A 27,456-nucleotide genomic window follows, 5' to 3' on the forward strand; every position below is an offset into this window, starting at 1 on the left:
TGTATATGTGAGTGTGTTTGTAACCGTGAGATATACTGTCTCGGTGCCGTGTGTGTGTGTCAGTGTACATTTGGCCTTGCGCCTCACCATGAGGGAAAGCATGCTAGTGAGCTGTCTAGGTAATTGGTGCTTACCTGGCAGGCTTTTGCACACGTGCACACACATGCACGCGCGGGGGAATGGATTAGATGACATTAACTACAGGAGAAAATGGCATAATTGAATACTTGCACTGCCTCTCTCGCTTGTGTGTGTACGTGCGCGCTCGCAAGTGACAGTGTAATGAGGGACTGCACGTTACACACAAAACATACCCTATCAACCTCTGTCACAGGCTGCAGAGCATCAGTGCACCGAGCGGTCTGCTTGCTTGTGTGTGTGTGTGTGTGTGTGTGTGTGTGTGTGTGTGTGTGTGTTCGCGCACATGTGCCAGCGTGCGTACTGTATGCAGGCAGACATGGCTGTCACCCATCAGCTCCATCATGTGCAGACACACAGATTTTAATATCTGCCCCCCCCCTTACCTCCCCTCAAGCTCTGTTGAGGTCTTATCCCCAAGGCCCCTGAGCAGACCTGGGAAATCAAAACAATGCAAAAGCATATTTTTATCTGCTCAAGACTCAAAACCACAAAAGCACAGTAAACAAGCACAAGCTTCAGACATGTCAATATTGTCATGTTGTCAGAAAACATTTAGAGTTAGTGAGCGAAGTGATGCCAGTTTTGTTTTAATTACAGGATGTTTTCAGTGACTTGAGACACTAAATCATACTCAGTAGCCACCACAAGCCACCTGTAGCTTTAAATGAACCCAGAGAGAAGCACTGTGAGATCACGTTCTGTCGTTGAATCAGACAGTGTACAGTGAGTGATGAGACAGCATGAAGTTGTATCTGACTTCTAACCCAAAGTGTGAGGAACGGTTTAACAACTTTTCCTTTTTTTGCAAGTTTTGACGTAGCAACCCGTCAGAAATGTCACCTCGGTGTAAAGCCTGCATCTTAAACTGTAAACCTTTGAGGTAAACACAAAGACACTTTTGTACACACACTGTTGTGATGTTGCTATAATTAGCAGTGAGTTGTCGGCGCTGATCAGACAACACTTTTTTTAATCCATCATATCATCTCCAGCTTGCACGTTTTATTGTTTGTGAATAGAATATCTTAGGCTGAGAATCAGCAGCACTGAACAAAAAATACTTTCAGCGGCATTCTATTCACTGACTGGATGAATGCATAATTTTAGGATGATATTAACTTTCTCTTTCACACGCATAAACACAGAGAAACAGGCTGACACACCGACTCGGTTTCTGTGTTATCTCGACTACAGTCATCTCAGCGCCGCTGTTTTTGCTTTTGTTTGGTATTTTTTTTCCTTGAGAGTGCATTTGCTTTTAATGGAATGCTGGGACCGCTATCTTGTTATTACAGCAGCGATAAAACATCTTGGTGTAATTATTTTCGTTTGAGGTGGAGAGTTTTAATACACACAGCCAGCGCTGATGTCACCGCGGTGTCCGCCAGCCACTTAGCAGAGCCAACTCAAATGATCTGAGTCAACTGGATGATCAGAACGCTGCTCTCCCACACAGGTTGCTTTTCACGTCTGCCTCTTACATTACATTTGACTCAGACAGAAGGAAGTGTGCTCGCCGGGATGAGTCGACAGGATCGGAAATGGGCTTTTAATTCAAATAATTAGCATACATTAGCTTTTTTTTTGTATCAAGGAAGAAAGTGTTTTCTTTTCTCAAACCTAACAGCTGAAATCCACTCGCCCCATGGCTTGACTAGAGAAAAGCTATTTCCAGTTTCCATTATTTATTAATACCTCTTTGTTGTTGCTCATGTCCTAATCTCATTTCCTTTAGTCATTAGCGTTGTTCGACATCAAACACAGCTGCCGGAGCAATGAGTGTAGGCAGCAAAGGGAGGGAGAGAAGTATGGTTATTGCTGTTGGACACTCACTAAAGACCCTTTTAACAATGCTCGCTGCAGCGGAATATTTTTCTAATAAGCTGTTAAAACTCCTAATACGAGCAGCGGAGAGTTTTGAATAAACAGCGGCTTTGATGTGCCGTACGTTCTGCCGTCATGCGTTTGTCGCTCAGATTGAAGCAGACTGGAGAGAAAGGCCACGTCGCGGAGAAGGATGTGCTGTTTGTGTATGTGAGTGTGTGTGACTTCTGGTGACCTCTCTGACAATAACATCTTTTGTCTCCGTCTCACTGGGAGAGATTAGCAACACATGAACTCACAGTCCCATGATGCTTTTTTCATTTGCTTCCTACCTATTCATCACCATAACACTCTGCTATCATGGCATTGTGGGGAGATGCAGCCCTTTATGTATTGTTATGCTAATGCATTGCCCTGTGTCTAGCTGCAAGCTAATGCTATGTTATGCTAATGTCATAGCATGGTAACGTCACTATGTAGTGAGAGATGGAGGATGCAACCAGAACAATATGTAAAAGGATTCCTCATTAAGCTAAAACTTTGTTGTCTTTTTCTATTTAAACTGCATAACTTTTTATTTATCTTCCTGTGCTGCCTTTATTTTACTGCTTTTTTGACAAATGCAAAATACAAAAATCCTCCAACATATTCCTCAGATTACTAAAATATTAACCAGGAATAGCGATTACTGGTTCAACAAGTATTTCTCTTGACAGTTTTTAGGGTGTTCTTCGTGAATAGAAAGTACCTCAGAGTAACTTTGTAATTCTTGGCTGAAAACTATGAAAATTTACAGACTGTGTTGACATTAGCTTGTTTTTTTGGACGTCTCAACACAACTCGACCGTGAGCACTTCCTGACCTTGACCTCAGCTCACACTTTTCTGGAAGCGCTGTTGTCAGGCAACAAAAACAAAGGAAAAAGCTCATCATAAACAACGGCTCGACTTGCAAACATGCTTTCTGTGTTAATATGCAGCTCATTGTCCCTTCTTCCAAGTCAGATTGTATTTTTCGAAACATAATGTGCAAATTCACATAATTTACGTGGAATGTTTTTTCCCCCCACAAGCACAGAAACAGAGATAATGGTTGTAAAAGTGTTTGGAAGGAAACCATGCCCATGGTTTTTGTCTGTGGTAATCGTTTATCCTGAGCCATTTTCTCTCTCTGGATGTTTTCACAGGACGACAGTGATGGGATCCCGTGGTCGGAGGAGCGGGTGATGCGAAAGGTGCTTTACCTCTCCCTAAAGGAGTTTAGGACTGCACAGAAACGGCAGCTGGATGGTGATGGAACCACAAACTCCAATGGTGAGTTTAGTTTTATCCTTGTATTTGTTGTATTACTGGATTTATCTGAACCTTCCACTCGTGTATGTTTACTGGGATGGACACTAATAAAGATGCCAGATGAGTATGCGTAGATCTCCACTCTGTAGTTTTATGCTTTGGTAATAAAGCAAATAAAAGCAAACTGACACCAGATTTGTTCCAGTCAATGACCCACAACTGTAAAAACAAAAAAGTTTGAATCATAATTACTTCAATAATTCCCACTGGGAAGCTGCTTTGTAACCAATTGCGTAGATTTATGAAAGTTGTAAAATTTTACAAGAATACAATGCAGAGTCTGGAACAGAGTGGATGACTTCACACACAGTTGGCAGATTAGTGGAGGGAGGGATGTAAACAACAACATGTCCTGTGTGGAGTGGACGTAGCCCCACAGCTAACCTGCAGAAAAGTTCCTTTATGGTGCTGTGACCACGGTGGCACCAGCTCTTTAATAAATGCCTTCCATCTCTTTTCTTGCCACTCTTGGGCCTATTCCTGTCTGGCAAACCTTATTGAAAGCCATCGATGTTAGCAATGGGACCCAGAGTAATTCCTGTTGCTGTTAGCCGGTCCGTCTCATTGTCCATGATGACAGAAAGGAGATACAGCTCATCCATCCTCGTCGCCTTCTCCGCATCCTTGGCCTGCTCTCTGTTTGATTACAGCACCGATGTCTGCTGTTGTTGTTGTGGTTGGTATATAATAGCAGCTTAACTGAATGAACATGGCGAGCCCCTGAACCTGCACGATCAGAGATGGCACAGCTCAAAAAGTCACCAAACAAATATGGCAAAAAAAGAACATTTAAATCATTTAGAAATGCTGCTAATTAAAAATAAAGCCAAAAGGTTTGAACACACTATTTAAATGTTTTGCTCTTAAAGTCAAGATCTCTTTGATACATGACTTTTGTGAAAGCAAACTTTATCCTAATCATAAGAGATTTTAACATTTTCCGCCCCTATAAGTTCAAAAAAACGACTTCAGTTTTGACATGATTTGCAGCAACTATCTACTTTCTTTCATCCTGTACTTGTTGATCCTTATTTGGCTTTGCAAAGGAGTGAATTTAAAAGGAATAAAAACCAGTTGCCCTTCTTACAGTTTTACAAGTTGAGAACTTTCACTTTATTTTGACAGAATAAAAGAAGCAAAGAAACTGCTGCACCGTCGTTTTGTGCAGCAAATGTCAGAGTTGCCAAATTTGTCAGATGATCTTTGAACAGATGATCAAGGAATCTCATTTGCTTTTAGCCGTGGGTCAGTGGACAGCGAGTTGCAGTCTTTCACTTCAGCGGTTCAGTGTCACATCCTCAAAGGAGCCCTTGAACTGAAAGTATTTCCTACTTGTTTTCAAATGTTGTTTGCGCGTCACGCGGAGGGGGCTCTGATGAGGTCTTCCTCAGTGCCACACACAAGAAAACGTGCGTATAAGTGTTGTTAATCTTTCCTTGCTGCGGACATTTACACGCACCCTGGGGTCAGGACTCATTAAAACACAGGCTGATAGAAGCCTCAACATGAATTAATACTTGAAATTGCTTACTTAGACAGAAATCCAATTCCAGGTGGAAGGCGGCTACAGTGCCGGTTTGTGTGTTGTGCTGTGTAAACCTGAAACAACACAAGAAGAGTGAGAGCACGGGGGAGACGAACAGCTTGTTTTGAACCAAGCTGCCACCATGTCTTTGTTTGACACTGGTGCTCCCACACACACACACACACACACACACACACACACACACACACACACACACACACACACACACACACAAAAAGCCCTCAGCCAGCCAACAGCGGAGATTTGAACTTCACACGTGCCTCAGAAGCTATTCTCAGTTGACATTAACACAACCCAGACGCCGAAAGAAAAGGAACCAGGAGGAAAAAAGAGCCTCTGAAAGTTCACGCCCAGTCTTCCAGTCGTGCAGCTACGCAGAAAGGGAGACAGGCAGACAGAAAGGAGGGAAGTCTCTTTTGAAATGTAGCTTATCTTTCATACCTAATGTTTTTTTTTTCCCCTCCTTCCCCATTATGGTCATGTTTTCTTTATTAGATATTTTTTTTTCACACCTTTATTTATTCTCTCCGTGCCTGTGCCGAATGCCCCCCTCCCCTCCTTTATAGCAAGTGCGTCTCCGTGCATCTGTCTGGCATCTCATCGCTGCCACTCCAGAGCTCCTCAGGGCCTTTTAAGCCGCCGCGGGTAGCTGACCTTATCGCCTGAATAAAAATGACTCATTAGAAAGCGTCGGCGGCCCGTCGCACCGGGGGTAACTACAGCAGCCCACGCTGACACAAAAGGGAGCCGGGCTGAATAGACAGGCCCTGCTGTTTTAGAGCACCGTGGGTTAGCAAGGCTTTGGAGGCTGTACAAGCGGCACAGTTTCCCATCTCGCATAGACATTGTGGTGAAACTGTCAGCCATTTTGGAGGATCACACTCAGCATGCACTACATCCTGAATGGGCAGCCCCTGCTGTTTTAGAGGACTGTGGGTTAGAGAGTCTGGGCTTATGTTGGGGCCAGACATGTGCCACGGTTTTAAGTCTAACACAGGCACTATTGTGAAACCATCAGCCATTTTGGAGAGTCAGACCCTGCACGAATATAAATGATCGTAAGATATATGGGAGACTTGGAGAAGATGATGGATTAGAGATGACTGTCATATGTAAATGGTTTACCACATAACGGCTTACTTGATCTGCAGAAAATTAATCAAGGGAAACTGTAATATTGAACGGCTGTTTGAGCAAAAAGTGGCAAACATTTGCTCGTTTCAGCTCCTCAGATGTGAAATTTTATTGCTTTTCTCCGTCTGATGTCACCATAAATACAATATCTTTGGGATTTGGACTGTTGAGCACAATGAGCAATTTTAATCAGTTTATTATTTGTTTAACAAAATGTCAGAAAATATATATTTTTTGAAAATATCAAGTACTCTGCAGCACTTCTCTTCTTTGTCAAGACTATAGGCTGAAAATCTTCACTTGTTAGAAGCGGATCAAAGAATTTCTGCAATTTAAGCCTAAAAATGACTTTAAATAGTAAAGTTCTTGCTGATTCATTTCCTGCTGATGGGCTGTTTGATAAATATGAGAGTTATTTTAGATTTAACTGTCAGAAAAAACAAGAAAACGTTTGTTGAAACTCTTGTATAATCTAGAAAAGGCCCTTTGTGTGAATATATTTAAACATCCACCATTTTGGGAAGTAGATGTCATCTGACTGAAGGAGGTCAAAGCAATACCTAACTCTAAGCCTCAATAAAGCAGCATTTTCCTCCTCCTCCTCAGGCTTCTGTCTATCCATCTTTCCCTCCCCACAGACCTCCATCCGTCTCCAGCGCCTCCCTCTCCTCCGTCCGTCTCCGTCGCCGTGCGGCAGCGGTGGCTATCTGTTTTAGAGGGGGGGTGTGGCAGCCTGTCACTCAGCTGCATGTGTCAGTCTATCTCCCCACCCACCCAGCCTTCTCCCTGCCCATAACCAGCAATCATGCCATCTCCCCTGCCACTTTACCTTTCGCTGTTGGCAGCCGTCCGTCTCCGTGTCCATCACGCTCGCTGCCTCTCGTGCTGGCTCCCTGCATTATTTAACAAATGACATTATGCCCTTCTGCATCCCAGCTTCCGCTCATTCACCCACGCATCCCTCACCCGCTCTACCGCGGCCGCATTCTTCCTCTTCCTCTCCTTTCTTTCTCTTCCATATCTCCCCTCCATCCGTTTGTCCTTCCGTTTGTCTCTCCCCCGATGCAGGATTTCATTACACATCAATAGGACTCTGGTTACTGCCTTCTCTGCAAGCTCCTGTCTCCTCTCTCCCTCCTGCTGCTCAATCTCCTCGATTATGTATCTCCACACCCACACTCCCCTCTCCGAAGCCCTTTTCTCCCTCCTGTTTCCTTCATCTGTCTCTGTCTCCCCTCTTTCTCACCATCTCCCTCTTTTCCATTTTGTCCTTCCTGTCCTCTGCCCCATCTGTCTTAACTATCTACAGTATCTGTCACCCAAACCCTCCCTCCCTCCTCTCCTCTCTTTTTCCATTCTTCCTCCCTTCCCTTCCCTGTTTCCCACCCGTCCCTCTCCCGATCTCCGTATCCTCGTAGCCGTATCATTGCAGCTACGTCTTTACCTCGCCATCTCCCTCCGCCGTATTCTTCTGTCTCCGTCTCCCCTCCCATCCTTTCCTTTCCTCCCTCTCCATTTCCCTGAGTGCTGTTGATGGAGGAGCTGGCTGCTCGCCAAATACCAGGAGGGGCTGAAAAGAGGGCTCCCTGTTTACCCATTTCCCCGACTGTCCCCTCTCTTTCTCTTCCTGTCTGTCTGCCCCGTCTCAGGACTCGCCGTTCCTACCCGTTTTTATGCACATCATGCCCTTTCCTTCAGCGCTCACTCTGCTGTCACTCCGCTGTCCGTCTGCATTTCCCCTCGCGTGGCCAGACTGGCAGCCGTGGCGTCTAAAACACTGCGCGGGACCTCTGTTCTCTCTCTGATGATAGCATCGCCAGACAAGAGGAGGACAGGCTGAAGGTGTACCAGCGCGTAGAGAAGGCTAGAAGTTGAAATAAACAGAGATTAATAAAAGCATCAAGAGTAAGGATATCAAATCAAGGGAAAGAGATTGCATCTGCTCTGTCCTTGCATGCTCTATCCCCCACAACAGCTCAAGCCATTACAGGATCCCGATTTTTGATGCTTTGATGCTTCGGATTTATAGCCTTGAATTTCACAAAGCAGATGTCATGTTTCTGAGCTGCACATTGTTGTATGCGTTTGTTCTGGCTTGTGGTGAGCGTCGTGCTGCGTTGTGAGGTCCGGTTTTTGAAGGAAGGAACAATATATTCGGGGTTATTTCAAATCATCTTGCCAGGCAGTGAGTTTTAGCATGTGCTTCTACTCTGAAAAATGTCTGGAAATGGATACTGCAAGGGGGCTTTCCCTAAAATGAAACTGACCATTGTTTCTTTTTTTTTTTATTTAATCCGGCGATTTTAATTGTAAACATGCACAGAGGATGACTTGAAAAGAGGGCATAATGCAAAATTTTACTGCTTGTTTAGAGAAGCAAGAAAAAGAGATCTTTTATTAGCTTTGAACTTCAGCTGCGCAGAATAGTTTATTAATGAGAGGGATGGCAAAAGGCAGATTACTTCCTACTCTATCTGCAAACCTACGAGCAAGTAAGCACTTAAGCATCGCTATATTCAAGGCCTTTATTTGATTCCCTGCCCATTAGATATGGCATTGCGCTCATTTTTTACCTACAGCCCGGGTTTATAAGTGTAATAAAGAATCTATAAGGGCACCTTCTGCCCCCGATGATTGTCTTTTCCATGGCACGACCACTCTGCTATAGTTCTACTTATTACTGCGGCTCACCCTAATAGGCTCCTCTCAGCCCTGTGATATGCCATGTTATGCTATGTACCTCCGCTCACTCCCTCCTGCTCTCTCGAGACACCGAGGTGAACGTAGCGCGGCGATGGGCTTAGTTAAGCACGTCTAAATCTGATTAGCACCCCACCCCGCCCCACAGGACCAGCTATTGGGACGGCGTCCCTGCTGCCGCTTCAGGAGCTGGAGTTCAGGATCCCTGCCTTTCTGCCACACTTGCCCATCCCCAGTCCTCTGCTTTCCCCAAGATTCCCAGCTCTGCCCCTCAGATGGGCACTCATGTGCGACCAGCATATGTCAGACAACCCTTTGGAGGAATGGGGGAGATACACGGAGGGGAGGGAGTGGAAACGAGAAGAAGAGGGACTGGTGAAATGGGCCTCTCGCCTGTTTGTTTGCGTTCTGTGGGGACATTATGCGTCAGTCATTTTCTGAGTACAATTAAAGTTAATGAGCTATTTTGTTTTTGCTCTGGTGCGAATTTAACTGGCAAAACATTGTCCAAAATTTGAATTAGACTCTTTTGCACCGTATTCAAATCAGTTTTAATCAGTTCTGGCAAATTTCTCTATTGAGCTTTTTTTCTTTCCTGGTCACATGGAGTTCAGAAATCTCACAAACTTTGGAATTTATCCTCAAAAAGTGTGAAAGAATCGGAGCCGTGTGAGTTTTTTTTTTTCTTTTTCTTTTGGTGAAGTAGTGCTTTGGCTTGAAAGGGAAACATCAAAGGATTTTAAGCGAAACTCTTTATTCATTAAAGGCATACGGATGTAAGCCTTTCGTGCAAACCAAGACATTGTAAGGCAGTGATTCACCCCTGGCCTATAGACTTTGAGGCTCTCCAACACCAACATAAGGCATTTCCAGCGATGCAACGAGCTTACTCATCGCGCCGGCTCTTTTCAACTTTCTGACCGCAACACTGTGCCTGATGACTGTACCTCCGCATTCAGGTGCTGACCTGCCCGTCGTGTGCGAGCAAACCTAACGGCCCGCGTGTTTACCGAGTAATGAGAAAGTGCAAATGTGTGTGTGCTCATTCAGCCCAAAGCACATTTATAAATCTCAGTTAAATCACATGTTTGGAAACTACTTTTACCTGTTCCACAATCACTCATCTTCATCCTGTCTCCTACATTGTCATTTGATCTCACCACTCTCCTCCCCATCCTGTCTTTCTCAGATGACACAGTGCCCGGGCTTGTTCAACAGTAGCGTCTTCGCGAACAGGATATCATTCAAGTTGCCACTTATCCTAACCCATGCTCCACTGTCGTAATTCTCTTAATTTATTTTCTTTCTGACACCCACTATTGGGAGTTTGTGGCGCAGAGTGACTGACACATTCCTGTAGCTCATCAGTCAAATGGAATTTCACTGGGTGTGCTGGAAAGAGAGCTAAGAATTGTTCAGCCGATGGGGACGTTACATGCTGGTGGGAAGGTGTTTGAGAGCGAAAGAGTTCATGAGTTAGTGTTTAAACAAACCACTGGAAGCTTGAATGATCGGTGAGTCATCATCGGTGTTTGCGAAAATGAGCATGAATAATTTAACAACCTGCCACACCAAAGTCCAGTCAGGCACAAACGCTTGTCAAAACAGGTCGAAGGAGCTAAAATGTGATAAATTGTTGTCAGCTTCAAACGTTTGATTGCTGCGTTGCTTGCTCATTGATATAAATCTTCAGCTCTCAGCTCTGCAAAGTCACACTTGAGTTGGCAAGAGCTGTACAATTTCAAACATGTTGCTGCCCCTCGGTTTCCAGTTGGTTGCAGACTTCTTGGCAGCTCCTGCATTATTCTTTTTTTAATAACCTTGAGAAAGTCCAAACTCCCCCAGTTGTTTCTCCGCTAAGTTTGCTCATTCACGCTCTGCTGTTGAATCAGACAGGCCTGGATGACACATTCTAAGAATCGCAAGAACTGCCCATGAGGAAATCAAGCCTTGTGATATCTATTTAATTTGGTTGTCTCCCTTAATTACCATTGACTTCCACTCCTCTGTTTGACCTGATTTGAATTCTCGGTGCCCGTTGCTGCGTTTGATTTCAGAATCTGTCTGGGGGCTTATTTTGTTTGTGTGAGTTGCTCACTAAATATTTAATTAGGGCTCAGTCAATTGGGCTCACTAAGAATGTCAAGCCCTGCAATAGCTGTCCGTTTCTCTCACTGCCTCAGGCTTGTTTTTTTTTTTTTTTTTTTAGAAAAAATTCCTTGTCAGAGGGCGCACATCACGTATGTCAGCAGACAACAACAGCTGCATTTGACAAGGGAAAATATGAATAGGAAAATGAATGAGTAACTTTCCCTTCTCTCTAAAAACGGCCCCCATGGTGCTGCAATAGATGTAGCAAGACGTGATTTTAAGGAGTGTATGCGAATTTGTCACTTCAAATTTGCTGGAATTTCAACATTGACCGCAGATGTATTTGGCTCAGGAGCTCGGTGTATTTGTACAGTTGAAATGTTCTGTGTGTTTGCCCTTTTCACTGTTTCTTTCTTTTCTCTCTCTCCCTCTACTATAAAGCAAAACCACAATAGTGTTATCAAAAGAGATCCCACTCTGTGTTCCAGCTCTTTACTAGTCAAAGGAAAAATACAAGGCTTTATTAACACTGTCAGATGAAAACACAGTTTATTCCCCAAAGACTTGAGAGATATTTTAAACAATATTAGCTTCAGGAATGGTTAATTGACAGAGAACCATGCGAGATATCCGGAGGTGGAAGGTTGCAAACAAGCAGTTGGTAAATATGTTTTTGCTCTGTGCTTTCAGGCTCCTTAGCCAATGGGCAGCTGAACGGCTCGGGGTCAAAGGGCAGCCACAAAGAAGATGGGTCCTTGCGCTCTCAAGGCCTGGATGGGAGCAGCGAGTACTGTGAGGATGGTCCTGCAAAGAAGAGGTGAGTCTGTGTGTGAGGGTTTATGTGTGTGTGTGTGTGTGTGTGCATGCTTCCTAATCCCGCTTCTGTGTCACTGGGTTATGAAGAGCTTTACGGAGCCCCGCGTCTCGTATCGGTGTAGAAATCTGAGCTGTCTGTACATGCGAGTTGGTACCAAAAAACTGTGTGAATGTGTGAGAAACTTTGGCACATATGATGTACAATTGTATGCAGCTGAGTTGTGATGACTTTCCTAAGCTCTTTCATAAGTTGCCACATGATACCAGCTGCTTTCAAGCTCTCTTCATTGTTTTATACACACACACACACGCTTCATCTTCCTCTTTTCCCCTCATCTGCGCTCTTTTTTTTTTTCTTCTTCTTCTGTAATTTATTCACTCTCTCTCACCATGCCTCACATGTATCCTCTGTTACAACATCCCCGGGAAAATCAATTCAAAATGTTTCAGTGCAGCATTGTTCGTTGCGATGATTTATAAACTTTCTCCGTGCACTCTCTTTGTCGTATTTTCTTTTTCTTGCTTCTCCCCCTTTCAAGTGTATGCAGTAAAATGTTTAGAGAAGAGCAAGTGCCCTTCGTTCTTCAACTGAAAATGATAGTCAACACAGTAGTGTAAATAGTGGCACCATTTAAAGAGCGCTGAGCTTCTTTAATGAGGACAACCCCCCTTCAACCCTTTAATGCAAATGCAACTCCAGCCATTTATAATTAGCCACTTTAAAGAATGTTGCCATGCACTTCCAAATTAATCATTTAAACACTGAAGTTGTTGCAGAGCACAATAGGCAGTTAATTTACAGCCATTTCAATGTTTTATTTTATTTTATGAAGGCATTTATGTAATGCGTGAATTATTGAAACTGATTATGTCTGTGAAAAATAGTCATTTTCAGAGATTGTTGTACAAAATGCTGCTCTCTTTAGATAAATGTTCTTGGAAAATGACGTATTAATGATCTTTGGAAAATGTGATGCTCTTAATGCATTCAGCACGACGACGGGTTTGAGATCACAAGCTGGAAAATACGATTTACAATAAATCTATAGGGTGTGCCGGAGGTTTAAAATAGTTAAAGCGTGTCTCGGAGCTTGTGTTTTTTTATTATCATCTTGCACCGTACACATTGCACTGTTACATTTGTTCCTATGTTTGGTTTCAGCAGCCATAAGCTTTTTTTTTTTTCTTATATTTTTGTTTCGCAAGCAGACGGCTACTGTTGGTGGCAGGTGTGTGTGTGTGTGTGTGTGTGAACATGGGTGCATGCCTGCTCAGTTGTGTGTGTGTGTGTGTGTGTGTGTGTGTGTGTGTGTGTGGTTTTGTTCTGCCCCTGGTCCCTCGCACACATTGACAGGGCATCCAAGCATCAGTGTAAAGCTAGAGGCGGAGTCTGGGGGCTGGACTGCAGCAGATGTCCTTCTGTAATGAGCGGCCCATACAGGCTCCATTCACTGCATGTCAAGCACCTGCCTAAGTCCTCCGAGCTGTCATTCGATACTGTAACCTCAAAATCTCAGCTTGGTCATTACAAGCTTTCATCTACCTGGATTTGAAACAGGTGGCCGCTGCTCCGACTGATAATACAGGCTGTTTCCAGACTTGAGACTCAAATATAAAAGGAGTTTTACTCTGCAGAATTGATTAAAAGAAATCGTACAACCTTGTCTGTGAAATCAAAACAAAAGTGCACAAGACTTGGTTTTTCTGCTCGTAGTAGAAGAAAAGCGTAGCAGCACTTGGTCTCAGAGTCAGTGAGAGAACGATAGTGTGGATTGATGTGGACTGATGACAACAACAGGAAGTGTTGCATTAAAACCGAGCGATCTTCTGGCTTAAATTATAGCAAAGCATGACCACTTCTCTTTAGCAAGAAAGAAAAGGAACGAAGGAAAAAAGGTGCAACAAAGATACACTCAGTTTTTTTTTTATTTCCTCGTGCTCTGATGGCCTGTAGTGCTCTGAGTGGAGTTCAGTCAGAGGCCATCCTGCTCTGTGGTTTTCATTAGTTCACCACACACACACACACACACACACACACACACACACACACACACACACACACACACACACACACACAGCGAACCTGAATGGAGAAAAGCTCTCTATCTGATGCTAATGAAACACAAGCCTAGCCAATACTTGGCAGTGTCTCATGCCCTCCTTTAAAAAAAGCTTATTTTGCACGCATGTGTGTGTCTGTACTTTATGAAGGATGACTCCGGTGCCCTGGCATGGCTGCCCCGCACTGTTCCTAAACAGGACTAACTGTGAGGATGCCAGGAGCTTTTACACCTGGCACCGGCCGAAACAGAAGGGAGGAGCGGTGGCGTAGCTGGTTCCAATTTTGAGTGAAGAAAAAGTTTGCGAAGGGAGAGGATGAAGGGATCGAGTGCAGACGGAGAGAGAAAGACTGGGTGGAGCAGCAGAGAGAGAGAGAGCAATAGGAAGAGAGGCAGAGACAGAAGGACAGGTGCGAGTGATTTTTGGCAGGAAGCGGCCCCCTTTAGAAGTCTTTGAGATCAACTCTGTGTTTGCCTTCCCATGCTCCTGAGATTGGTGGAGAGACTGGCAGCACATCCCCTCAAACATGCCAACTCATTGTAGCCCTCTCTTACCAGCATGACCATATTCTCCAAATGGGGTTCCCCTTGCCAAGCCTGGGCCGTGCACGCACACACTTACGTTCACACAGCCCAGCACAATCTCTCCAATGCCACGGTTTACTGACCTACTTATACTCCCTCACTCCTGTTCCGCTCCCACATTTGAATCACGTTGATAAAGTGGCTTCCTGCGTATTTACCTGCTTCTAATCAAGGCAACTCCCATAGCAGGCTCTTGTTTCAGATTTTGTGTAACCCATGAAGCAAGTCATAAGCTCAGTCGTAAAACACACACACACTGCTCTTACAGGAGCCTCCTCTCCAATAAGCTGTCACAGTTTTCGCACTTTGTCAGCGACTCGTAAATGTGTGCTACAGTCCTAAATGAAATGAGTATTTTAATTTTGTATTACCGCTCTGACAGGATACAATCAAAACAGTCTTCCAGTGTGGTTTCCTTCTAAAGGAACGAGGACATTTTTGTGGTTTGATTCTGTACACAGTGGAGCATGTAGGTAGGATGTCAGTCCTTACAATTACGTTAAACATCATTAATCTGCTAGTTTTCTCTAACCTCTAAAGTCTCGAGCACATCTGACGTGATTTAAGAGTTTTGGAACCAGAAGAATTAGATCAAGATGTTCATCTGATTAATGCTTAAAAGAAGTTTTCACTGCATTGCCTGCAGCAGTTTAGCTAATAGTTCTGCTATGTGCGAAAGCGAATACAAACTTATGAAGCCCAGCAAAAGTGTGAGCCGAGTGTGAGTGTGTGGATCACAAGTTGAGTACCCCTCTTAGACAGACTTCTTAACTTAATTTCTGCGTTGTCTCGCTCTTTTCTGTTCCACTTTTTTTTTCTGCCTCTTTTTACTGAACCCCACTTTTGGCTCTCTTTGAATCTGTTCTCTCTGTTGTCTCAGCCAAGACACACACTCAGCTGCTGCCGCTTGTTTTGTTTCGACTTAATGAATGCCAAGTGTGTACACACACACAGGCACACACGCACACACGCACTTGTCTTGTCTAGCATAACCAATGACTCTTGTCAGTAATGCATAATCACCGTTTCCATTTATGAGGGATTACATGCATGTGCGCGCAGGCCTGCACACACACACACACACACACACACACACACACACACACACACTGTGGGTGTGTTTTAATAGAGGGCCCTAATGTGTCTATTGATTTGCTTTGGATGTTATTGTGAAGCAACCTACTTGCTGTACTGCTAACACCTAATGGATAGATTAATACAAAATGGAATAGTGACATTAACAAACTTACTTTCATTTCACAGAGAGCTAATGTGTGTTTTCACTACATTGATGCTGCTGTGCACCAACCACACACACACACACACACACACACACACACACACACACACACACACACACACACACACACATATAAAAGTTGGACAGTTAGTCAACTAAGCTCAGGTTTTTCTGCAAAACGGTGCCTCTGTTTGCCTTTGAGAAATGCCAAACACCAGTAAATACTGTGTCTGCGCTTGTTCCTGTGCACTTTTAAACGGTCTCTTTTTGTTTTTCCGTCTCCCCTTTTTCTCTGCCGGTGACTCACCCTGCATGTCAGTCTTCGAAATCTCCTAAAACTCTCCTCTCATTGTCGCTGCCTTGCTGCGGCTTTATGAAAGCCTTCTGTGCCGCTGGAAAATGGCAGGGTGAAGGAGTATTAACCATCCGCCACAGTGAATAATGTCACTCAGCACACAACCTCGCTCCCATAATCACTGTCAAATACGAGTGTGATTGTAGCATAGATCAAGCATATAAAAGCTGGTTTGCATGGTGTTCCTTATAGCATAATACAACATAATCTAACAGCTTCGTGGGATTTAGTGTACATTGTTATTTCTGTATCTGGTGCAATTGAAGCTGCCATCTTTGAGTCATAAAATACTTCACTGAGCTCACCGATATATCTGTTGGAAGCCAAGATGTTAAGATGTCTCAGCAGACAGCAGGAAGTTTGAGGAGCTGCTTGATATCAGTGTGTTAAAAGTAGTGTCTGATTTTATCAAGATAAGAAATCCTCAAATGAGAAGCATAACCTTGTACACGAAGATAAATAATCCAGTAAGAGCACATTTTAGTGGTAGCTGAGTTAAACTAAAGAAAAGCAACAGACACCTTGTTGTGCTATTAAAGCCAGCGACTCTGAGGTTGTACATGAAAAAGATAAAATATTTCTGAAGTGTACCAAGAGGTGTTGTGCTGCCGAGAGCAGTGGCTTACTAGCAGTTTCGGTCTTGTCATTTCAACCTGAGAGTTTTGTCTAAGCTGGAAACACACAGCTGGGGCATCGATCATTTAGGAGAAATCTGTGTATGTGTGTGGTTAAGATTTAGACAGTTTCTTTGAAATCCGTCTGCTCGGTTGTTCTGATAGTTTCACCTCATTTGGAAACCTTGAAAATCAAAGAAATTCCAAAGAAAGAAAACAAGACAAGAAATACGTTTAATTGCATGTACCTTTTTCCTCTTTAATCTTCTTATAATCTTGGTGTCTCTTGCCCCAAGTGAGTCCGCTCAAAGTCTCTGAAGGTCTACATATGCGACTAAGGGTTAATTAGCCTGATTGCTAAGCACAAACAGCACCAGCCCTGATATTTATTGACCCAATCTGGCAATGGTCAGCCACTCCCATGGGTGATTTAAGGTGGACTACAAGGTCAGAGGTCGTAGGGTTGAGGAGGGTGGGAGGGGATTGGCAAAAAGCCCAGTGCTGTGGACCTTGACTGCTAACGAAGGTTACGTTTAAGTATAGCGCTTCATCTTTTCTTCTTGGCCACGAGCAAAAAAAAAAAAAAAAGGAAGTGAAGAAAGAAGTACTTTTTTCCCCCCCTCTTAGGATACATCAGCACGAATCTCTGTTCGCATTTTTCAAGGTGGTTATTTTAGCGGCATTTAGCTTAAGTGTAGCGTCACTTGTACATTAGCATTTTTAAAGCGACAAAGGGGACAATGGGTGACTTCCATCTGACCTAATATAGCATTTATATATTCACGGAGATACAGCTTAGCTTAATCTATTGTCAAGATGTCTTTTCTCTCCACATCTGCCTATCACACCATCTCCCCTCTCATCGTTTCACTCCCCCCCTTTAAAAAATGGGGGCTGGTGGTGAGAAAGGGGGGGGCAAGGTTATATTTAAATGTGCATGCAGGCCCCGCTAAATCTTTTATCTCAAATGAATATCAGCTTTATTGTGACTGCTTGAAGCATATAGCTGTCACAGCTCAACTGGGACATGCACACACACACACACAGACACACACACACACTCGCTTCTGAATAACCCTCTCATGCATTTATCTTGATGTCAATGCAAAGCGGTTACACATTACAAACCATATGGTCCTATATACATCATTATCGTGGTTATTACGGCCTCTCCTAGTGAACTACTGTTTGTATTTTTTAGTCTGATATAGAGAATGGTTAGTGGACTTCTGTGTATATATTTGTCCTCCTGGCAGCCTTAACTTGCTGACTAATGATTGTGTTTATTTACATGCACATGCTCAGTGTATATGCGACTGCGGGCCTATGGGTGGGCTGTTTGCATATGTGAAGGTCACAGGGTTGGCGGGTCAGTTCACTGCGGTACCATCCCTCTTCTAAATGCGGGGAGACAGAAAAGCAATAAACACATTGAGTTAAGTGAGTGTTCACTTAGGAGTGTTTACTCTGAACACTCATCATCCATTTTAGGGTTTGTATTGGGGAAACTACAAAAGGTTTTACTGGCTCAAGTTGGATATATTATTACGCGTTTTTATCCCCGCTACGTGCTCCGTATAGGCTAAAAAGGAACATCTGTTAAGGCCAGCACATATCGTGTTCTTCATGTGATACACGGGTTCTCTAATTTGTTATGTGTAAAACTAAAAGCGTTTCAGTTTGTTGTGTATAATAAAGGAAAAGTTTAGTATCCATGCCTAAACATAGCAGCTGTGGAGCTTCGTTTCTCTCATGCTTTAGCGGTTATATTCACACATGCACATGGTGTCAATTACAGTGTGATCACTGCTTTCAGCATCTACATTTTATCGCCTTAAAAAAAATCTTCGGGGCTTAAAAAATTGTGCATACACATTTATCTCAACCACTCATTCGCCTGCTGATGGATTCGATCTGAACAGACTGCCAGACACCCCAACGCTCACAGAAATACATTTACAGGCGAGTAGACGACGGCACCAATTAAACACACTTTGTGAAGATTAATCATCGCATGTAAACGTTCGTATGCTGTTCAATCTTAAGCACATAAACATGGACGTTTGTGTTGCTCTTATGTGGACAAAAAGGACGCAGACACACACACACACGTTCGCTAACACACACATGCTCTCACAGAGCCAGCTGCACTGAGGTAGTATTTTATCAGGACCATGTGGACCATCTGGAGCCAATTAATACAGCCCCTAAGGTACAGACTCTGGATCATTGCTCTTCTCCTCAAACTATAACCTTTACCATGGGAGGGAATACAGAGTCTGACTGTAGCCCAGCCTCATGCCAATATCTATCAAGCCTTGGACACGCTGTGAACGCACTCGAGACTCTCCTTGATTCAGACGTGCCATTTTCTGCGAAAGACATGAAGTAGCCAAATCTTCAGAGCCTTACATAGCTCGAGGGTTACATTTGCTTAAAAATAAGTGAGATTCTAATTGTTTTTTTCTGGGCTGCTGTACGCATTATTGCATTTAGGAAAAACTCTCTTTCTTGCTATTTGCTTTAGTTTCTGCCTGTGTTCTTATTTACTCTTGAGAAGAGTAAAAGTTTGGAACAAATGCAATGAAAATAAGCAATTATTTTACAATTAATAGTGATTTTTTAGCATCACTGGTGACTACTTGCATCCAAAGGAACTTCACAGTGTTAAGAGAGCAGGGTGCCTGAAAAGTGCACAAATCAACACAGGGACTCCAGCAGCTCGTGTTCCCCTCGCCGGCCTTATCCAAATATCTGGTTACAGCGGTACAGCAAAGGTCTGAAACCAAACCACACAGCGACTGCCACACACAGCAGCCAGTGCTCCACTGTGGAGGACCCAGGCATCGGCTACAAGGGACACAGTGTACAGTATGTGACCTCACATCCACAGACACACATGCCATTAAAAGTCTTCTCACGTTAAGCTGCTCAGTCATTCAGCGTGTCATTCTATCCACTAATTCATTAAAGGATTTAGCTCAATGCTATATTTGGCCAAAAAAAAAAAAAGGGAAAACTTCCAGCTGAAAGTAGAACCTGGCGTTACATGTCCCTAAAATCAAAAATATTGTCATGAGATTTAACTGAAACCTGAGTGTTGGCTTCAGGTTTAACTTTAGAATCCCAAACAGGCTTGGTATCTGGTGTTGGTTACTTGTTTCAAGCTTGAGTTCACTCATTAATACAAATGCCAAAGACAAATGTTTTCTCAAGCTTGGGTGATTAAAACATCCGTGACTTGCAGTTTAGTTCAAATCCCCAGACTGTTTGTATCTCTTGTTTGTCCCCTGTCCCATTGCTGGGCGACTTGCACATATTGGACTTTATTCATCAATATTTAATAAAGAATTGAAAGATGCTGAGCCAACAGCTGATTTAATAAATCAAACATGCATGGGTTATCACTTTTTCAACAAATAGTCCTGCTTAATTGGCATTTAAAATTTATTCTTTTGCATCCATTATAAGTCTTTTCTGCACAAATGAGTAGATATTCAGTTTAATAAAAAAAAGTTGTTGTCAGCGCCCCAAAAACAAACATGCTCATGCGCTTAGTCATCTAATTTCCTGCACTCTGCACCCTGCTGATGTGCTTTGGCTGTCAGTAAACTGGTTTAAGGAGCCAGCTGAGGCTGGAGGTTTGTGTTTGTGATACTCTTCTCCCACATGGAGGGTTACTGAGTTATTGACTGAGTGCGAAGGAGGAATAGAGCTCTTGCTGGCTTTCCTCTGTTGGCAGGGATCAGAGATATGGGTCAGTTGCTGATCAACGCCCCTGAAGTTTGTAGGCAGACTCCTGCTCAGTGTCACTTCAGCAGGGTGGATGCTTGCCAACACCCTCGTAGTCCGACCACATGGAGAAGTCCTACCATCTCTGCAGTTCCCATGGAAATGGCCGTCTCTGAAATGATATTGATGAAATGGAGACTAAGGGAGCGGGGGAGAAAAGTCGAACCAGCGTTGATTGACAGGGTCCATGTGCACGTATGATCTGTGTCAACTGTCTGAACACACACACAGAGTTGTGCTTTTGGCTGAATAGAACACACTGTAGCTGTTTCTCATCTTCCTCCCTGTCCCAGCCTCTCCCTTCTCCTCATCGCCACTTTCTCCCCGTTTTTCATCTCACTTCATCTCATATGTGAGCGGGAACTCAGAAATGGCCCCTTATTCTCTTCCTTTCTTCTTCCTCCGTTTCGTCTTCCTTCGCCGGGATTGCCGGCTGACAGGGTCGTCAAATTTTCTCACTCTGCCTCTCTCAGAGATAATCAATGCTCTCGCGCCTACGATGGCATGTGTAATATTAGACATTAGAGCGGCCCTTTGAAGGGTGGATGGCTGGGGGGTAGCAGGAAGGAATGGAGGGAGGAAGGGATGGATGATAGGTGGATTAGAAAGGGATGAATGGGGACATCCTGCTGTAATCTCTTTGCTTTTTCTCTCGCTATTGGATCTGAGTCTCCTCTTTTTTCCCCCCCCTCTCACTGTGTCTCTCCGGCTCTCCTCTCATTCTCCTTCAATCAGGGCAATCAGACTAATTTTTAACTTACGTAAGCTTCACTTTCCCACTGTGGCACCGCACCAGCGAGTATTCTATAGCTCAACACGCTTGGGAACATGGTGTACCCTCGCTTTTTCTCACACGCACACACACACACACACACACACACACACACACACACACACACATCAGCCCTCCTCTGGGCAGACGGAGGGCTAAATCAGGGGCTCATGTTACCACTCAGCCTTTAGCGCAGCGGCAGCACTTACAAAAACAGTCATGTCATTGCAAATTGTTCCCATGCTAATTTCCCGTATTTACTGTACCTGGTCCTTTGAACTCCTCTGTGTGGTGTGTGAGTGTGTGTGAGTGTGTGTGTGTGTGTGTGTCAGCTATGCCCGAGCCTTTCTCACGCACTCTCGATTGCCTCCTCATCTGTTATTCCTAAAACAGATGTGATTCAGCATCGACATTATTGGCAAAACTTTGGGGACGTTCCGTAATTTCAAAAGGAAAATAGGTTGAATTTGTTAAATAAATGTTACTCTAATTGTTTTTCATGCTCTAATTTCCTGGCACCTCAATAGTGATAATAACACTAATCCTGTTTTGCCCCTGAGTACTTGTTTTCAAAGAAAAGAGGTGTCTGTCATCTTTTTTATTTTTATTTTTTTTAAATAATTGCTTGTTGCAGGAATTGCAGTCTTTGCAAAATAAGGTGTGGAGTGGTTGTATTTATCTATATTCTCTGCCAAACCCTGCATTATCACATCATCAGTGAAGCAGATCTGTTTTTATTACCTTTTTATTAGCCATGACTCCGCTGTTAGCATACCATTAAAAAGGGAAAGGAGATGAGAACTGACATTGCATATAAAAATGTACATAAATAGAGTTTAGTCCAATTACTGGAGAATTACCTGTATGTATTTTCAGTGAGACTTTGGGAAAGGCCCCGCAGCAAGTCTCCCATGCTGGTTAATAGGTAACAGATAACAGCGGATCAGTCGAGGGAAAACATTGGGCTCGACTAAAGAGGCTATGGTTGACTGTCTCGACAGGATGTAGTAAGCACATCGCTTTAGTAGCTCATCTGTCTCCGTCCTCATTCTTTCGCAGACTTGATTGTGCTTGTGTTGTTACGCTCCCCGTTGTTCGTTTCCTGCGCGTGTCAGTTATTTCCCCCCCCTCTCTCTTTTAAAAGGGGATTTCATTATCTTTGTTAACAATTTTTTTGAAGTTTTATTGCTGTAAAACACAGTTCAGCGCGTGTAGCCACCGCAGGGGCTTTAATAAGAAACTCCGCTTAATATAATAGTTACACTGTATGTGATAGAAAACAAGAGATGGAAACATGCTGAGTTTGGACAACAGGCCCGGGTAACAGCAAACAGGCTGTGAAGTCGGTTCTTGTCAAGCAAAGAAATATGGCTCCAATGAAAGCACTCTGTCAACTTTTATTGTATTAATTTTCAGCTGTTTGTCTTACAAAACAAAATATCAATAAAATGGGGATTTTCCACATTGTCAAAAGTGTCCGGGCTCACGTACAGCACGTCTCTATATGTGCGAGAATTGCACAGTGGCCCACGTGCTCTGTGATGAAATACTGAAACTGATGTAGTGACGTGTTGACGTCGCGTTAAAGTTACCAAACAAGAGTTACAATAGCTTACTGTATACTGAGTGTTTCCTTTCCTTCTTCCTTGTTTTTCTTCATCTTACACAATTTTAACGGTCTAGTTCTCACACTCACGCAAACCTCCCTGATTCCAACCTCCTGCCTGCACGTCAGCCTCCTCCTTTCCTCTGTTCTCCATCACTTCACCTCACTTTCTGGCTTCATCCTTTTCCGTACCTCACTATCAGTATTCCCCACTAACCTGTTTATCAAACTTCTCCGTCTACCTGGGAGTGCATTCAGATTTTTTTGTTTTTTTGTTTTTTTTATTGTTTCATTCTGTTAGCTTTTCATTGCTTTTCTGATCCTTTTCCTTCTCCATGTGCTTGTCTGTCTTCATCCTGGCTGTTCTTGTACTATATGCCTTTGTCTTCCTTTAATTGACCATCCTGTACAACTACTTTTAACTGGTTGGCAACCAGAACAACTCAGCTTTCTGCTTCAACGCTTATTTTTCCTCGCATTCTTTTTCTCCTTCATTCTTCGGTTGTACTCTGTTTTGGCCTGCTGCCCTGTCTCTCTCTCTTTTTTTTTTGTCTCCATATTTTGCAAGTAGATCACAGCCTTGTGTGAAGTGACACCTGTCCCCATTGTGTTGTTTTGCCTGTTGAATAGTCATGTTCTTGTTTTGCCTATTGAATAGTCATATTCTTTGTTCTATAATACCAGGGGATAACGGTGCCTCCTGTATGTACCGAGCTTTTAACTAAATGCTGAAATATGGCAGCTTTATGATATCTGGTTTTCAGTTAAATCACTTTCTCTTGTTTGCTTAGACATTCAAAGTCTGTATGTTTTTGTCAGTGTTGACTCAAATCATAGCAAATTGGATTAATTGCAAATCCACTGTTGTGTTTTATTGAATTCCAGCTTCTAAAATACCAAGCTGATCATTTTGTTTACTGAATGTTTGATGCTAAACAAACTGCAAACAGTTCTTCGCACACCTTGCCTTCAAATGTTGGACTTTGGCAACATGTGAGCAATCATCTCTCAATTTCTCACATATCGAGCTTACACCCATGTCAGGGCAGGAAATTGACACGTTTTGACTCTGCGCTGTTCTCTGATTGGAGTGTAATCGGAGCTCTGCACCTTTCAGTGGCTGCGCCAAATGCATTGTGGGTGTTCTCCAGACATGATCCTATCTTCCCTTACCTCAGTCCGGTCCGCAACAAATTGACAAATAATACCAGGATATCACATTGCTTCTATCACTACTCCTCAACATTTATAGCGTAGCTCATGCTCTCGCGCGCACACACGCAGACACACAGCGGCGCTAATCGATTGAGGCCACTCGCTGGTGCACGTGGCGGCCCGATCGGTTTGTGTGTGCACGTGCGTGTGAGAGGGCGTGCGTGTGTTGTGTATGAAGGAAGCAGCGTGACAGCTAAGTCCATTGCTTTCTCTCAGACATTCACTTCTTTAATATTCTGCTCTTACCCTCGCCTCCACTGACACACACTGTGAAATAAAGAGAGAAAAGAGACAAGCTGAGAGAAAAATGAGAGAGACATCTCAAAGGCTTTGTGCACCACAGAGGAAAGCAAGCACAGTTGTAGAGGCTGAAACGGGAAAATAAAATGGTGGAAAAGTGAGAAAGAGACGGGAGTAAAAGAGGAAAAAATTAAGAGACAGAAAGATGGGGAGGGGGAAATGAAGAAAAAGTTGTCCTCTGGCAGCGTGCGGTTGTTTAGGCAGATGGTTGTTGTGTGTTTGGTTGTTATCGGCTGCCGCTGACAGCAAAGGCTTTACCTCACAGACAGCACGATTAAGAAGAGAACTACTATGTGCATGTATCTGTGGCTATGCACATGGAAGTTTAATGTCATTTACTCATGCAATTACACACGTTTACAAAGACACCTACACACCTCCTGAATGACCACGTTAGCCAGTCAGTGTGTGGGTGCCTACACACACACACAGTAATCAATTCCTCACTCCAGGGTAATTGTTCCAGCACAGCTCTCGACAGCGAGACAATAGCTATAGGGCCACAGTAGTAAAAAAGATGAGAGAGTGGCTGAGTGAGAAACTGGTTGTGCAAGTATGTAAAAGAGCAACGTTGTGATTTTAATCAACATGAGACTACTTTGCATCAGGATAAATGACAGATTGGATAGCAGCTGTAGCCACACTGGCATAAAATTCTGACAACTTCTCTGTGTGCATGTGAGTGACTGAGTTTTATAGTACGTGTGGTTTTGTTTTTTTTCTCATGTGACTAAAAAGTTCAACTTGTTGTTTTCTCCCTCTCAGACCTCGGCTCCAGGCTCAGCGGAAGTTCGCCCAGTCGCAGCCCAACTCACCCAGCACTACGCCCGTCAAAGTGGCCGAGCCAGGCAGCCTGAACACTGGCCTGGCCACTGTGCCATCCACGTCCCTCTCATCGCTCTCCTCGTCATCGCTGTCCTCCTCCATCCAGGACCTGTCCAGGCGCAAGCCCAAGACGGAGGACTTCCTCACCTTCCTCTGCCTCAGAGGTAAGAGAACAGCAGAGTGGAGCAGATGGAGACATAATTACATGCACGCTTACAACCGGCAGCAGAGTGGGAGGGATGCTGTTTAACAAGAAAGCTGCAGATATGTCTTGTTCTAATATTAGAGGGTTGTTTTTTTTTTTTATATCTGGGATGCAAGTCTCTGCAAGACACTGAGCTACATATTCCTTCTGTGGCTCGACGACATTTTGCTGCTGCACATGAACATACATAAACAACTCAAGAGCACTTACTGTAAGTTTTGTTAAGTCAGGTTTTGATCATCCTCCACCCACTCGAAACCGTGCACACGTACTGCAACTCACTGCACACTTGCCCAAGGCTGAGATTATCCTGCATTTCATCAGCTTACACATCTCCCCCTCCTACCTTTCACCAACTGTCTGTCTCTTTAACACCCTGCCTGTCACCCTCTACTGCAGCAGCTGTTTGTACATTGATACACACACACCCTGCACTACAAACGCGACACAGGTTCATCCACACTATGTAGCACCTTTAATGTCAGAGGAACTGTAAAAGCCATGACTGAGTAATTAGGAGCAGAATTGGAGTTGGGGGGGTGCTTGGCTCTCTTTTGTCTCATACAGAAGCATTGTTTACATAGAAAACAGCGAAAACTATGTGAGTTAAATACACACACCAGGACGCTATCACACAGTCATATCAACCCAGTGGACAGCAGCTCAAAGTAGCTCAGACCCTCCTCCGCACTCAGGGTATCTAAATGAGTTCTTCTTTCCTTTAGAGTTAATGAAGGACTTACTCATAATCTACGCTCTGCCAGGACACTGCAAGAAGTTTCAGTCCTGCTGCAGCTTTGAAGTAGTGGTTTTATTATTTAATATTTTAGGCGCTAAAGTGTTTCAAGACCAAATACCAAAGTGCCAAGACTTTGAATCCTCTTTCAAAATGTGTGATTTAGAAATCTGTGCTTGCAGAAAGCTTTGTACAAGGAGATTTGAAGACTCATAACGTTCCCAAACGTGATCCACCTGCAGCAATAACAGGTATCAAGAGTGCTTCCAAAAATTCTCCCAACACTGCATTTTGGATTAAAACTCGGTCCTGCAGTTGTTCATCAATGGCCTCATTTACTTGTTTAATATACCTGGTGTTGAGTTTGACATTCCCTGCTGCACCTCCTGTGTGGATACAGACTTGCACAAAAGATGTAAGGAAGTAAAATGACCCCTAAACACTTCCCATTCATGCGCCTGCCTCAATTCATCCTTTTCTTGTGAAATATAAAAGAAGAGGGAGGGACACAATCAAGGCCCGAATAATAAAAAGTTTAGGACCATTTTCTCAAACAACCTTGGCCGTGACTTCTCTAAGCTATCTTAATTTTATCCTCGGTTGAATATCCCACCCACCTTTTTTTCTTTGCGACGTCCTCGCAACCACAATTAATTCCTTTTGCAAGACAAAAACGCCTTGCTTCAGATTAATTTACTGTTATCATTATTAACCTCTGCCCATCTTACAAAGTAGGCTCAAGACTCGGGAGAGGCAAATTTATATTCGAGTCTGTTGGGACGTGATGGCTATATGTTTCTATTCTGAGGAGAATACTTCTATTATGGAATGTCATTTTAACCTTACAGGGCTCATTCAAGAATGTGTAATTGGAGGTTGCTAAAAGTGACTGAAGCGTTCAGTGCGAGGGGCCTTGATTTGCATATATAGGCCAGGGTGTTACATAGGCTAATGATATAACGTCCCATATTCTTTGAAGATGAGATTATTCTCAGCTCTGGGTGCTAAGCTAAACTCCACCCTTACACGCGTGGAGAGGTAGACTAATGAGGTGTAGGTGACTGGTCCTGACTCAGTTTTGCCGCTTTCTGTCTTTATAATTAAGGCGAAGGTTTGGTGCTTTGCAAGCTGATTTTCTTGTCTCCGTGTGCAAGGTCTGCTGTACTCCACCGTGCTGCTAATGCTAATTTTAGAGCTAGTGCTGCTAAGCTAACGATCGAACTGTTTTCCACTGGCTTTTTCCACTCTGCCGCTCCCTGCTTTACCGCCGTATTTATAGACCCACTTTAGCTCCGTGTGTGTGTGTGTGTGTGTGTGTTTGTGTATGCATGTGTGTGTGCTCCGTCCATGCTGTGAGGATGACATTTTCCTTCACGGGGGCTTCTTCTGCTCTGTTTTCCCCTTGGCCTCTCATGTGACCCATATGCAGGGACCCTTACCAAGAGAGGGACATGGGAGAATGTCAGCAGAGCCCTTGAGGTTGCGTCTGTGAGTGTGTGTGTGTGTGTTCAAGCATGTGTGTGTGTGTGTGTGTGTGTGTGTGTGTG

The 27,456-nt window shown here is 43.7% G+C and overlaps 1 protein-coding gene across 2 annotated transcripts in view; it reads left to right on the forward strand.

Moving 5' to 3' along the window:
* jarid2b (jumonji and AT-rich interaction domain containing 2b) overlaps positions 1-27,456 on the forward strand; it is a 102,365-nt gene that overhangs the window by 45,985 nt on the left and 28,924 nt on the right. For both annotated transcript variants that reach the window (XM_008301042.1, XM_008301050.1), the window contains exons 2-4: positions 3,152-3,278; positions 11,479-11,605; positions 24,909-25,132. In XM_008301042.1, the coding sequence (XP_008299264.1) occupies positions 3,152-3,278; positions 11,479-11,605; positions 24,909-25,132 (478 nt within the window). The remainder of the gene's footprint in view (positions 1-3,151; positions 3,279-11,478; positions 11,606-24,908; positions 25,133-27,456) is intronic.

The sequence above is a fragment of the Stegastes partitus genome, unplaced genomic scaffold (genome assembly GCF_000690725.1).
Source record: "Stegastes partitus isolate 25-593 unplaced genomic scaffold, Stegastes_partitus-1.0.2 Scaffold34, whole genome shotgun sequence".
Lineage (NCBI taxonomy): Eukaryota > Metazoa > Chordata > Actinopteri > Pomacentridae > Stegastes > Stegastes partitus.